Source organism: Molothrus ater, chromosome 11, assembly GCF_012460135.2.
Source record: "Molothrus ater isolate BHLD 08-10-18 breed brown headed cowbird chromosome 11, BPBGC_Mater_1.1, whole genome shotgun sequence".
Classification (NCBI taxonomy): Eukaryota; Metazoa; Chordata; class Aves; order Passeriformes; family Icteridae; genus Molothrus; species Molothrus ater.
Window position 1 is genome coordinate 21,055,282 of NC_050488.2, and position 12,595 is coordinate 21,067,876.

The 12,595-nt window shown below is 57.8% G+C and overlaps 1 protein-coding gene across 2 annotated transcripts in view; it reads right to left on the reverse strand.

Annotated features, from left to right (window-relative positions):
- The window catches only part of PLXND1 (plexin D1), a 68,484-nt gene extending 57,455 nt beyond the window's left edge, over positions 1 to 11,029 (reverse strand). For both annotated transcript variants that reach the window (XM_036390902.2, XM_036390901.2), the window contains exon 1: positions 9,654 to 11,029. In XM_036390902.2, the coding sequence (XP_036246795.1) occupies positions 9,654 to 10,997 (1,344 nt within the window). In that variant the 5' untranslated portion in view covers positions 10,998 to 11,029. The remainder of the gene's footprint in view (positions 1 to 9,653) is intronic.
- Between the last annotated feature and the right edge of the window lie 1,566 nt (positions 11,030 to 12,595).

Here is a 12,595-nt window from a genome sequence, read left to right on the forward strand (position 1 = left end):
GCTTCTTACCTAGCACAACTGGTCTTTTGCATGTGTCAGTTCAAATCTATTTCATTTAGCAACAGTTTATAGTAAATGTTTTCCTGTATTTTCCTCATTAGTTCTGCTGAATCCATCAAGCCCAGAGATAATGAGCACAACTCTACCCTTCTTTTACACATCCTAAGTAAAACCTGCCTCTGAGAAGCAATGCTGTGCTGCAGTGCTGTCCCCTTCTGGGTTCCCCCCACGCATCACCTGCTCCACAGCCTCAGCACCAGAGTCCAAAAAACAAACCACCACCACTTGGTCGAGCACCCAGCCCACAGAAGAAGCTTGTCACAGAAAGCTTAATAAAACCATTTTTGCTCATTAACTGAGCACTCCAAATGCAGAAGCAACCAAGCTACACAGATGTAGTCTACAGGAGACACGCCACTTCCCTGGATCACCAGTGCAGCCTTCCTCCACTCTAACCCCTGTCCTCATTCTGGGGGCAGAAGAAATTCAAGCAAGGAGAATTATCAGTGCAAAGAAAGCGCAAAGGATGAACGTGTGAGGCAGGCTCCTCCGGCCTGTGGCCAGCCCTCACACTCACAGCCTGTCTCCTCCAGCAGACAGCACCTGAACAAAGCAAAAGGTTTTCAATAGCCCCTTTTGTTTAGGTGACCCACCAGAGACAGCAGTGGCCACAAGCAGCTCACAGCCTGCTGGATGTTGGCAGCACGCAGCAGACAGTGGATGAAAACCAATGGGCTCCTGCTCCAGAAGGGAGCTGTACACAGCAGCAAAATACCTTAAACAGAGATGCGACAGAAATGGAAAGGTAAGTTCCCGATTTTCTTCAAATAATAAATGTACATGTTTTCAAAATCCAGACTTTTGGGCAATTTTGCTCCTGGGTTAGAACTGAAAGATTTGTATTCCAATTCCACTTAGAATACATAACCTGCAGACATCTTGTGACAGCAACAGCCCTCCAATGGTTCAGGCCCAAAATAGGCAGCCTTGTTCCAGCAGCTGGCACAGCATCAGCTAGGTTCTGCGGCTGCAAACATGAGCCTGCAGCTTCACTGGACACTGGGACTTTCACTGGGGCTTGTCCCTGGGCTCAACCACTCCACCAGAGCTCCACAGCTCCCGCAGCAGCACTCCTGGGAGCATGGCAGCAAACCCATGATTGTGGAGGGGCACAGCAGAACAAGCCCCCTAACATGGAAAAGAGCTTAACAACCCAAATTAACCCCCATCATGTTGCCCACTGGAGAAAAAGCCCATGATGAGGAGCCTCTTGTCCCACTTTGCAGGGCTGTGCTTATCCACAGGACTGAATAACAGGAGAGGAAGGCACAGGGATCAGCAACACAGGTCAGACATGTGCCATCCCTGTGGCTGCAGGATGCCAGAACCAGCACATCCCCACTCCCTGGAGACATCCCAGCTCCCAGAGGCCTGTGTAAGGAGCCAGCGTGCACCCTGTGTGCTGGACAAGCCCTGCTGACACTCAGCAGGTTATCAAGGCAAGATCATCGTGGGCTTTGCTGCCCACCCTGCTCACCAGCACGTCACATCTGACAAGGGCTCATCTGGGCCCAGTTTGATCTGGGCTTTCCCAGGCACAAGTTGTCCCAAGCCCCTGCAGCCTCGCTCTGTCAGAACAGCAGAGCTGCCCTCCAGATGTTGGCAATAAGTACTGCTCCCTCTGCTCAAAAACATCAATAAATTCTACTGGCCCCTCAAAGTGAGAGATGCCGTAGACAGTCTGCCACCTCCTCCACCTGCTGCAGGGTGTTACAGCCCAACTTGAAAACAACTACTCATTTCTTTACCAACCCCACAGGAATCAAAACCAAGGAAAAAAAAAAAAAAAACAACCAAAACCCACAACCAAAACCACCCAATCAAACAAAAAAAAGAAATAGCAAAGCAGATCCCTCATGTTGATCCCCTGTCACACTGTGGCCCCAGGGATGTGTGCTGGGGACAGTGACAGAAACACTTGGGACCTCAATTCAAATCCTGACGCTGCCACTCTTCTGACCAGAGACATCCATCAGGGGACCTGGGCACCCACCTCCCCACCATGAAACCAGGACAACAATGCTGCCCCAACACAGCAGCTGCACTGTACCCAGGGCTCACCAAGCCAAAGGGACCTTGAGTGCATGGGGTTGTTGAAATGCTGCCCTGGGGCAGGGCACTGGGGACAATGCCACCAAGCAACAGTCACCCACCCCGGAGGCATTTTCCTTCCTCCAGCCAAGAATGCCAACCCCCAACCAGGCCATGCCTGGTACAGAGGAGCAGTCACGCCCCTAAACTACCCCATTCCCAGCACAGAGTAGCAGCCACATGCCCCATCCATCCCTCCTCCCTGGTGCAGCTGGGAGCTGCCGGCAGCCACGCTCCACCCCGGCACATGCTGGGCACAAGCCTGGCAGGGAGGCACAGCCACGCTGGGGTGGGCAGGTGTGCTGGCACCCGGGGGCTGCAGGCAGCCTGTGCTGGCACCCAGGGGCTGCAGGCAGCCTGTGCTGGCACTCAGGTGCCCTAGGCAGCCTGTGCTGGCACCCGGGGCTGCAGGCAGCCTGTGCTGGCACTCAGGGGCTGCAGGCAGCCTGTGCTGGCACTCAGGGGCTGCAGGCAGCCTGTGCTGGCACTCAGGTGCCCTAGGCAGCCTGTGCTGGCACCCAGGGGCTGCAGGCAGCCTGTGCTGGCACCCAGGGGCTGCAGGCAGTGTGTGTGGTGGCACTCAGGGGCTGCAGGCAGCCTGTGCTGGCACCCGGGGGCTGCAGGCAGCCTGTGCTGGCACCCAGGGGCTGCAGGCAGCCTGTGCTGGCACTCAGGGGCTGCAGGCAGCCTGTGCTGGCACCCAGGGGCTGCAGGCATCCTGTGCTGGCACTCAGGTGCCCTAGGCAGCCTGTGCTGGCACCCGGGGGCTGCAGGCAGTGTGTGTGGTGGCACTCAGGGGCTGCAGGCAGTGTGTGTGGTGGCACCCGGGGGCTGCAGGCAGCCTGTGCTGGCACCCGGGGGCTGCAGGCAGCCTGTGCTGGCACTCAGGTGCCCTAGGCAGCCTGTGCCGGCACTCAGGTGCCCTAGGCAGCCTGTGCTGGCACCCGGGGGCTGCAGGCAGCCTGTGCTGGCACCCGGGGGCTGCAGGCAGTGTGTGTGCTGGCACTCAGGGGCTGCAGGCATCCTGTGCTGGCACTCAGGGGCTGCAGGCAGCCTGTGCTGGCACCCGGGGGCTGCAGGCAGCCTGTGCTGGCACTCAGGGGCTGCAGGCAGTGTGTGTGGTGGCACTCAGGTGCCCTAGGCAGCCTGTGCTGGCACTCAGGTGCCCTAGGCAGTGTGTGTGGTGGCACCCAGGGGCTGCAGGCAGCCTGTGCTGGCACCCAGGGGCTGCAGGCAGTGTGTGTGGTGGCACTCAGGGGCTGCAGGCAGCCTGTGCTGGCACTCAGGGGCTGCAGGCAGTGTGTGTGGTGGCACTCAGGGGCTGCAGGCAGTGTGTGTGGTGGCACTCAGGGGCTGCAGGCAGTGTGTGTGGTGGCACTCAGGGGCTGCAGGCAGCCTGTGCTGGCACTCAGGGGCTGCAGGCAGCCTGTGCTGGCACCCGGGGGCTGCAGGCAGTGTGTGTGGTGGCACTCAGGGGCTGCAGGCAGCCTGTGCTGGCACTCAGGGGCTGCAGGCAGCCTGTGCTGGCACTCGGGGGCTGCAGGCAGCCTGTGCTGGCACTCGGGGGCTTAGAACGTTGTTTCCAAGCACCGCAGGTTGCAGCTTGCCTGGTGCTTGCATTAAATTACCACAGCCAGGGGCTCAGACACCATGTTTCCAACCCCTCACTGGGAGGGGACATCAGAGTGTCCCAGCAGTGCTGCTCAACAGACGCCTGCTGGGATTTACAAGGCTTAGTAGGGTGTTTCTACAGCATCCCCGGGCATCCATACACATCTCATGGTGCCTTATATATTTCTCCTGGTGCCCCCAGTCCCATTCACTGTAAAGGAAACTTCAAAACATCAGAAAAGAGATGGCAAATCCCTTCATTTCCAGCCACCGAGACCCTGCAGCTGAGCCTGCATCCACTGTGGCTCCTGGGGCGTGGGTTTGCATTCACGCGAGGGAGTCAAACACCTGCCCTGGAAAACCCTTGGCTTTAGCCAAAACTACTCTTTTTCTTTTCCCACCTAAACTGTTATTTAGTTACAGGGGATTTGATGAGCTCAATGGATCAAATCTAGTCTGAGCATCCAGGTACCAGGAATTACCGGGTCTGTACAGCCAGCTGTTGGCAGAGCTCTCCAGGAACCAGCAGCATGCCTGTGACCCCCCTGTCTGCCAAGGGATGGCAAACACTTTGCCTGCCCAGCCAGCAGCACTGGGCCCCCAGAGCAGGCAGGCACCATGCCACAATTGGGAGCCAGTTTCTGTTCCCTAAAGCAGCACAACTTCCCATTTCCAGGCACAGAAACTTTTGCCACTTTGACCGAATTTCCCTTTCCAATTTGGGACCTGTTTGAGCTTGAGAAGCAAAGCAGGGATGAGCCCTGGGGCCCCCAGGAAAGCATTCCCACCACCCACCTTCAGCTCGGGGGCACCGGCCTGTGCTCAGGAGACTGCCCTGCTTGGCACAGAGCACGAAGGCCGTGCCAGCCCCGGCAGTGGGAGAGCCCCCGGGCACTGGCAGCCCACAGCGCTGAGCCTGCCCTCCCAGGAAGGAAGGTGTTCACACAGCTGCCTGTGTGCACCTTGACTGCAGCAGCAGGTTGTACTTTCACATAAATTCCCAAGGAAACCTAACAACAGCTGACCACAACTCGCTAGCAGCAGGTGAGGGACAGAACAGGTAGGCAGTGCTCTGGTCTGGCTCCAAGGCCTGGCAAAGCTCACACTGTGGCTTACGCCTCTCGTCAGGGCACCCTGGGTCCCACTGGCCCCTCCCCGGGGGTCCCACCTGAGCCCTCGCCCCCAGCCCTGGCAGGGCAGCTGAGGGACACCCACCTCCCCATGTGTGATGCCACATCCCACAGCAGAACAGGTGATGGTGACAGCCATGGTACAGCTCAGTACCTGGGCAGCGACACCTTGGGGTGCTGCCAGCAACTCTAAACTGCCTGCACTGCAAAACACAGAAATTAGGCTTGCTACAAGAACTCCTGCCTCATTTTTAATGAAGAAATTAAGTGTAAATTCCCAGTTTCCTTTCTGTGGCTAATCCTCTGGATTTATTTGAGTAGATGTAGGGTTAGAGCACATTTAGTTTCATGTTTGGAATTTCTAAATTAGTATAAACCAGCACTTCAAAGTAACTCAGCTCCTATAAAACCCAATCCCATGGAGATGCCACAGTATATTTGGACAGTAAGTAGATGCTTTGTCATATTCCCACGTGTATATGAGATTTTTTTCTTTGGGAACATTTTCTGACTGGTTTTAAACCACATTTCCATGCCCAGGCACACATATATATACAGAGATTGTTTATACAGTCTACCCAAGGAGTTCATTTTATTTAACAATCCATTATAGTACAGCTCACTGGTGGGTATCTCATCATTACACCCCCAAACACAGTGTTCAGTGACCATGCAGGATCTGACACAAAGCCACAAGAGCCAGAAACTTGAGAATTAATGCTGAAACGTTTCATTATCCCATGCCACTATGCCTATGGTTTTCAGCAGAGGAAATAAACTGGATTTTCAGCCTTTTTTGAGTTGCAGGCCCCAAAATATTTCCCAAGAGAGATGTAGTTCCCTGGCCAGCAAATCTAGGCCTAATGAATATATCTGCTTTCTGTCCCTCTCCAGGAGATTTTAGGAGACCTTGGGGCTCATGCAGAACCCACAGAAGACACTGAGTTTGGTGCAGCTGTGAGCATGGGAAGGGGGTTCCAGTGCAGCTTTTCCTCAAATGAGCTTGTTCATCACAGCAAAATGTGCACACAAAGGTGCCTGACCGTATCCCCTGCCAAAATACCCATTGAGAGATGGAGCAGTGGCAAGAGGACACTGTGGGGGCTTTGCTACACTGGGATGTGGCTGTGATGCAGTGTGACCAAAGGAACAGCCAGGCAGACCTTTGCTTCCAGTGGCACCGAGGGGGACCCTCCTGGGATGTCCCACTGCTCTCGAGCCTGCCAGAAGCTGGGGATGGGCTCTTGCCTGCTTTGCTTTCTTATGAAATGTCTATGTGGGATGTCTTCAGCATCCCACAGCTGTGTCACACTCCAGCCATGCAGCCAGCATAACCTTCAAACCCACTGGGCCATGATCCTCCCGGGGTAGAATAGCTCAAATAGGAGCTATAAACCCACGCAGTGTCCCAAGAATTTGATAAGCTCTGTCAGCACACTGCTGCAAATGCTGTTACAGGCAGTTTGCTCCAGAGAGCTCCTACTCCTCTTCCCTTCTGGGGGCTTGGGTCCAAATTCCACATGGGCTTTGAGTGGGCAAAACACCACAGTGATTCCATGCAAGTATTCCAATTTAGCTGCATTTGACACAAAATTCATTATAAAAAACTATTTCTGTTGAGGGGAAGCAATCGTAGAGCTCACCCACTCACTGTCGGTGCAAGAAGCCAACCAACCTAAATCCTCCCCTCACACATCCTCCTTCCTCTGAGCTGCCACTGTGAATTCATCTCCTCAGTACGTGACTTTTCAGCAACCCTCATTGAGAAGAACCAACAGCCCCCACTCCTGACCTAGACCATCCTCTGCACATTTTCTCCTCGTCTGACACAAAGCTGTTAAGCATGTGCTTAATTGCAAGTAAGCATTTCCATCGAAGACAGGGGCTGTTCCCAGGCCAAGCTGTGGCTCCCCTTCCCAACCTGGGGAATGCAGGCCAGCGGGGCAGCTGGCAGACCCACCTGCCTCACCCACCCGTCACAGCCCTCGTGTGGCCAAACCCACACGGTCAAAATGAGAGCCAAACAAGTGGCTGCCACCACATCGACCTGTACAGGGACAAAGCGCCTCGTTCTGTGCCAGCCTCCCTCAGACCTCCCAGCACAGCACTGAGTGGTGAGAAGCCCTGCCCCAGGCTTCAGCCAGCTCCGAGCAGAAATGCCGCGGCACTGGCAGGGATGGCTGGCATGCCGAGCGCCCACTCCCAAAACCCCTCACGGGTGGGTGAGTGCTGGAGCTCCCTGGCTGAGTCAAAGCAAGCGCTGCTGGAGAGGAGCATTCAATTAGACTGGAGAGCACACAAGGGGTCAATGATTTTCCTTTCACACTGCATTACACCTAACAGCCCATGGTCCAGACTTGTAACAACTGACTACTTCAGCTGAACACACGCTTGGAATGAATCAGGCCAATATCAGGGTTTTTTCCTTCCAAAAGGAGATTAAAACTCAAGTATTTGGTCCTCAGGAAGAGCTAACGAGTCACATTTACTAACACCAGAGCCCCTATCAGTGATGCACAGGGATGCAATGGGAAAACTGGAAACCCACTAACAGATACTGATCTGCTCTGCCAGACCAGCTGCTGCTTTAATACATTTTCCTGCTGCCTTTCCATGTCTGGGACACAAAACATATTGGTGGAAACTGATGTTAGGTTTTTACAGCACAAAGAAACACCCTATTACAACTCTTCTCTTGACACTGCCACTCTGGGACTCGAAAATAAAACCAGCTTGTTGTTAACTTGTTGGCAATTCTAACAATTAAGGAAAAGGCAAAGAAAAAAAAAAATAAATAAAGGCTCTCCTGACTAGCAGGATGGCTTCCCAGCAGGCTCGATCAGCAGTTTTAGAGGAATATGCTTCAAATAAATGGGAAGTGTAGAAATATTAGGCATGAACGAATATTAATGTTATGCTTCATTTATATCCTGCTGTACTTGACATCAAAGGATCTCAAAGCAGCTTTACAAATGCAATCTGACGCTACACGAGTTGGGTTTCTGAATAACAATAAATACGGGAGTATGTGGGAAACTGAGGTACCTCGGGTTCAATGACTGGTTCAAGGCCAGTGACACAGCAGCAATGTCAGTTGGTACTAGAACCTGACCTCCCCATCCATCTTACATCACCACTGGTCTTACTGCTGTCCCCACATGAACAAATTTTCTTGCAGCCTGATCTTGCCACGGTTGCAAACAGAGGGCTCCCACTGACTCCCAATGGCTTGGCAGTGCTCAGTTATTTTAGCTCATTCCCCTGACCCTCATATCCTGTTGCTCATCCCTTCAAGAACACAGCATCCTTCTCAGCTTTTATGGCAACAGTGACAACAGGCTCCTGGTTGCCCTCCCTGCCTACCCAGGTAGCACTTGGAGAGGAAGGTGCTACCAGGAACACACATTACAGTGGAACAGTGTGACAAGCCAGGACCAAAGATGGAGTGAAATCTCATCTGTGCATAGTCTCCTTTGAGTCACTCATTAACTTGTTGTCTAAATACCTTACTGGATACAGCACTTGATCCTTTCAACATCAGCAGACTGATGATAGTCATGATTATTTTCTTTACTGAACAGAAGTTAGAAAAAACTGCACCTTCACAGCAGTCCTGGAGTCCAGGGGAAGCTCAAGGATGAGGGGTGCTTCTGCCACTATGTTTCAGTTATGACCAGGCCGTTTGTTCACTTCCCAAGCGCCTCCAGCAGCACCAGCCCCGATGCTGCTGCTTGACCCGCCCTGGCAGAGACAGCTCAGTCCCGCCCGGGGCTCAGGGGCTGCTCCGAAGGTTGCTGAGCATCAGCCACAGCCAACAAGAACTACGGATTTTTTTTACTACTGTAAATAGGATTCCTGACTCCCAGTGAGTCCTCTGAGAGCCGTGACCATGCCAAGATGTCAGGACTGAGCCCCCAGTGTTTAACACACCCAGTCTTTGTGGAATTAGCGGCAGCTACTAGATTTGCTGGCTGTCAGGCAGCTTGTACTTTGCCACCAGGGAAAAACCGTTCAACTTTGCTAGAGTAGATCTATGAACCAAGTGCATTAAGACTACATATTTTACCACAGAGTGGAGATGCCACACTAAACACTCTGGTTACCATGGGAAACCTTTCTCTCTTTGCCACTGGCATTGCACAGGGAAGCCCAAGCCCAAATGCTCTATCTCGCCTCTGAAATCAAACAGATGTTTTCACAATCTTTGATGGAGCCGAGCTGTGCACTCGTCCCAGAGGAAGGGAAAAAATGCAGCGTTAAAGCAGCCCTTTTCCCTCTCTTTTTTCCCAAGCATCGTATATTTTTAGTGAAAAGGGAAACAGGCGACTCTGTCTCGCGCTAACATTTACGGCCACTCGGTAACAAATTGTGACAATGGCAAACTTCTGCCACGAACGCGGGGAGCCAAGGCTGCCTGTGTGCCGCCCCTGGCAGGGCTGTGCGCCGCGGGACGGGACATGGGGCTGGCGATGCCCGCAGACACGCGGGCGCGCGGGGCACCACGAGAAGTGGGGCACCGACGACCGGGTTAAGGGAACGATTCTGTCCCCGAGCAGGCGGGAGGGTCTCCGGGGAGAGCAGGGAGGGCAGCGGGGTGTGAGGCTCAGCCGCCCGCCCGGGGGAAGCGGGGGATGCGCTCCAGCTGGGGAGAGGTGGCGACAGCAGCGGCCACGGGACGGGACACGATGGGGCCGCTGCCCACCGCCGGCTACCGCGTCCCCGCGCCCCCGAGCCCCGGCAGGAGCCCGCCGCCCGCCGTACCTGTATATTTCTCTTCTCGCAGGCCGGGCCGGTGCCCTGCACCACGCTGTCCAGCACGGTAACCATGCCGGCGGCCGGGCTGACGAGGCAGGAGTTGCGGGCGGCCCGGATCGTCTCCTCGATCTCGGCGAAGCGGAAGACGCAGAGCGCGGACTGCGGCCGCCCCCGGCCGCCGCCGGCTCCGGCCCGCTCGAAGACGCCGAAGAGCAGCTCCTCGGGGGGCGGCGGGGCCGGGGCCGGGCCGTGAGGAGCGGCGGGGCTGCGCCAAGCTGCCCGCGCCGGGAAGACGGAGACGAGGCGGGTGAAGGCGTCGGCGGCGCCGCCGCAGCGTAGCCCCAGCTGGATGTAGGACTCGGTCAGCTTCTTGGTCTCGCCGCTGCCGTTGAGGGTGGCCTCGGCTGGCTCGCCCAGGCAGATGCGGGCCAGCAGGCTGTGCGCCGGGCTCTCCTTGTCGCCCGCGTTAGCCTCACTGTTGAGCGCCAGGTAGGCGTACGGGCGGCGGGCGGGCGGCGTGGCCCCGTGCTGCAAGAAGGCGCGGACGAAGCTGAGCTTGTGCCGCGCCTTGTCGCCCGCCTTGATCTTGAGGATGTTGTCATCGGAGGGGTTGATGTCGAAGGTGAAGAGCTTGGCCAGGTCGCCGCGGGCGTTGAGGGCACGGATAGCGATCTCGGGCGTGTTCTCGAAGCGGTGGTCCTCCAGGCTGTTGTTGCGGGGGAAGAAGGGGCTGCCGAAGCCAGTGTAGGTGGCGGCCACCAGCAGCCGCGCCCCGCCGCCGCCGCCGCGGCGCAGCACCAGCCCCACGGTGGAGGCGTTGGGGTGGTTGGCCGCGACGTTCAGCATGCTAGGGAAGACAGCGACCGAGTCGCTCCCGCCCGGCGGGAAGCGCACGGCCACTGCCGAGATGTTTGCCATGCTGCGCAGCTGGCAGAGGCCCTGGTAGATGGAGCCGCAGACGACAAGGACGCCCTGCTCCGGGTCAGGCTGCAGGATCTTGTTGTAGTTGTTGGTGAGCACCCTGGGGTGCTCACAGGAGGCCTGCGGCAGCTGCGGTGCGTGGCACAGCGGGCTGTCCAGCACCGGCCCCACCGCCGCCTCCGCCTCCAGTGCCAGCTCGCCCCCCGACAGCTGGAACAGCCGGTTGACGGCCGCCAGGTAAACGCGGGAGCCGGGGCCGTCCAGCGCAAAGTTGTTGGTGAGGGTGGGCGAGAGGAACTTGCGCTGCACCTCCAGGCCGGCGGCTCGGCCGGGCAGTAGCAGCGGCAGCAGCGGCAGCAACAGCGGCAGCAGCGCGGGGGGCCGCGGCTCAGCGCCTGCCGCCGGAGCCGGGACCGGAGCCGGAGCCATCCCGCCGCCGCGCCGCACAGTGCATGTGCCCGTCGCCGGGCGCGGGAGGGGCGGGCGCGGGGCCGCTTCCTGCGGAGGCAGCGCCCGCCGCTGAGCGACGCCCGCGGGAAGTGGCGGCCGCGGCGGGGGGCGGCGGGGGGCGGCGGGGCGCGCGGCCGCGCCCCCTCCCTGCCCCCGCCCTCCGCCCGCCCCCGCGCCCGCCCCCGCGCCCGCCCCCGCACCGGCACTCACCGCGTCCCGGTGCCGCGGGCCCGTCATGTGCGTGCGGTGAAGTTACCGGTGTCTGCCGCGCCGCCGGCTGGGCGGCACCGAGCGGCTCCGGGGGGCTCCGGACAGGGCGTCCCCCCGCTCCGCGAGGGGCTGCTCCGGGCTGTCCCCCTCCTCTCCTCTGCCTCCTTCGCGTTTTCGAGCAGGACAGGCCGGCGGGGAAGGGGCGGGAGAAGAAGGACTTTTCCCAGCTGCGGAGCAGCACGGCGAGCCGGAACAGCCCTCCCCCGGAGCCCACACGTCCCCCCCGCAACAGCCGCTCTCTCGCTCCCCGGGGACCGGGCGGCGGGCGAGGCCCCACCCCTGCAGCGGCTCTGCCCGCCCGCCTCGTCAAAAGCGGAGCACAGACCGGCCTGCGCGTCTCCTCTGCCCTCCAACGGGCGCCGCTTTAACAAGACCCAAAGTCATTTCCCAAATTACACACCGGGGTGATGTACGGGATAGCCCTTAAACCACCACCCCATCCCGTGGGATCGCTCCACCTGAGCGGGTTCACTCCTGCTGCCTTCCATCCCGTCTGCAGGTGTGTCAGCTGGCTCCTCGTCGCGGGGGGACACGTCTGAGACTGAGGAGCCCTCCTGGGCAAGGCTGTACGGAGAGCCGGGGTCCATCCCGGGATGGGGCAGGCGGGGCCGCGCATCCTGCAGCAGATACTTTGCCCATGTATCTCACGTCCCTGCAGGCTTCATGAACCAGCCCTGAGCAATTAGCCAGCCCATTACCCAGCTGGCCTCCTGCCACAGTATCGTGACATAGGGCACAGCCATAGGTCGCTCAGGGTCTTGAATCCCTGGGCAACACAGCCCGGTCCCCGTGCAGGAGGGGACGCGGATGTGCTGCAGCGCATGGCAAATAGCAAGGTCATGACATGCTCAGCGCTATGTGCGTGCTTCAAGCTGAAGCACTGGCAGAGCTAACAGGCAAGAGGAGGTGGCCGTGGGATGTGGGCACAGCATCCTTGCCTCCAGCCTGGGTTTCCACCAGGAGCAGAGACCTGGCTGGAGGAAAGTCAGCGCTTGGTCTCGCGGGGCAGCTGCAGCAGCTGTATCACATAACGGCGAGGGTCGAGCACGGAGGCACCACACCGTCCACAAACAGCCAGCAGCCTTTAAAACAAGGGTGGGAAATGGAGGCTGGTGTTTGGTCACAGCTGCCTGGAAATGCTGCACAGGCGAGCCCTGGAGAGCTGTCCTCCCTCTCCCTCTCCCCGGGCTGTGCCTTAGTCCCCTGCCCATTCCTGTGGTATGGAACTTTAGTTACACAAAACATGTTAGCGAGGCTGATGGGGATTCTGCACGACTTCTGTTCTGGAGAGAAAAATCCTCTGTTGT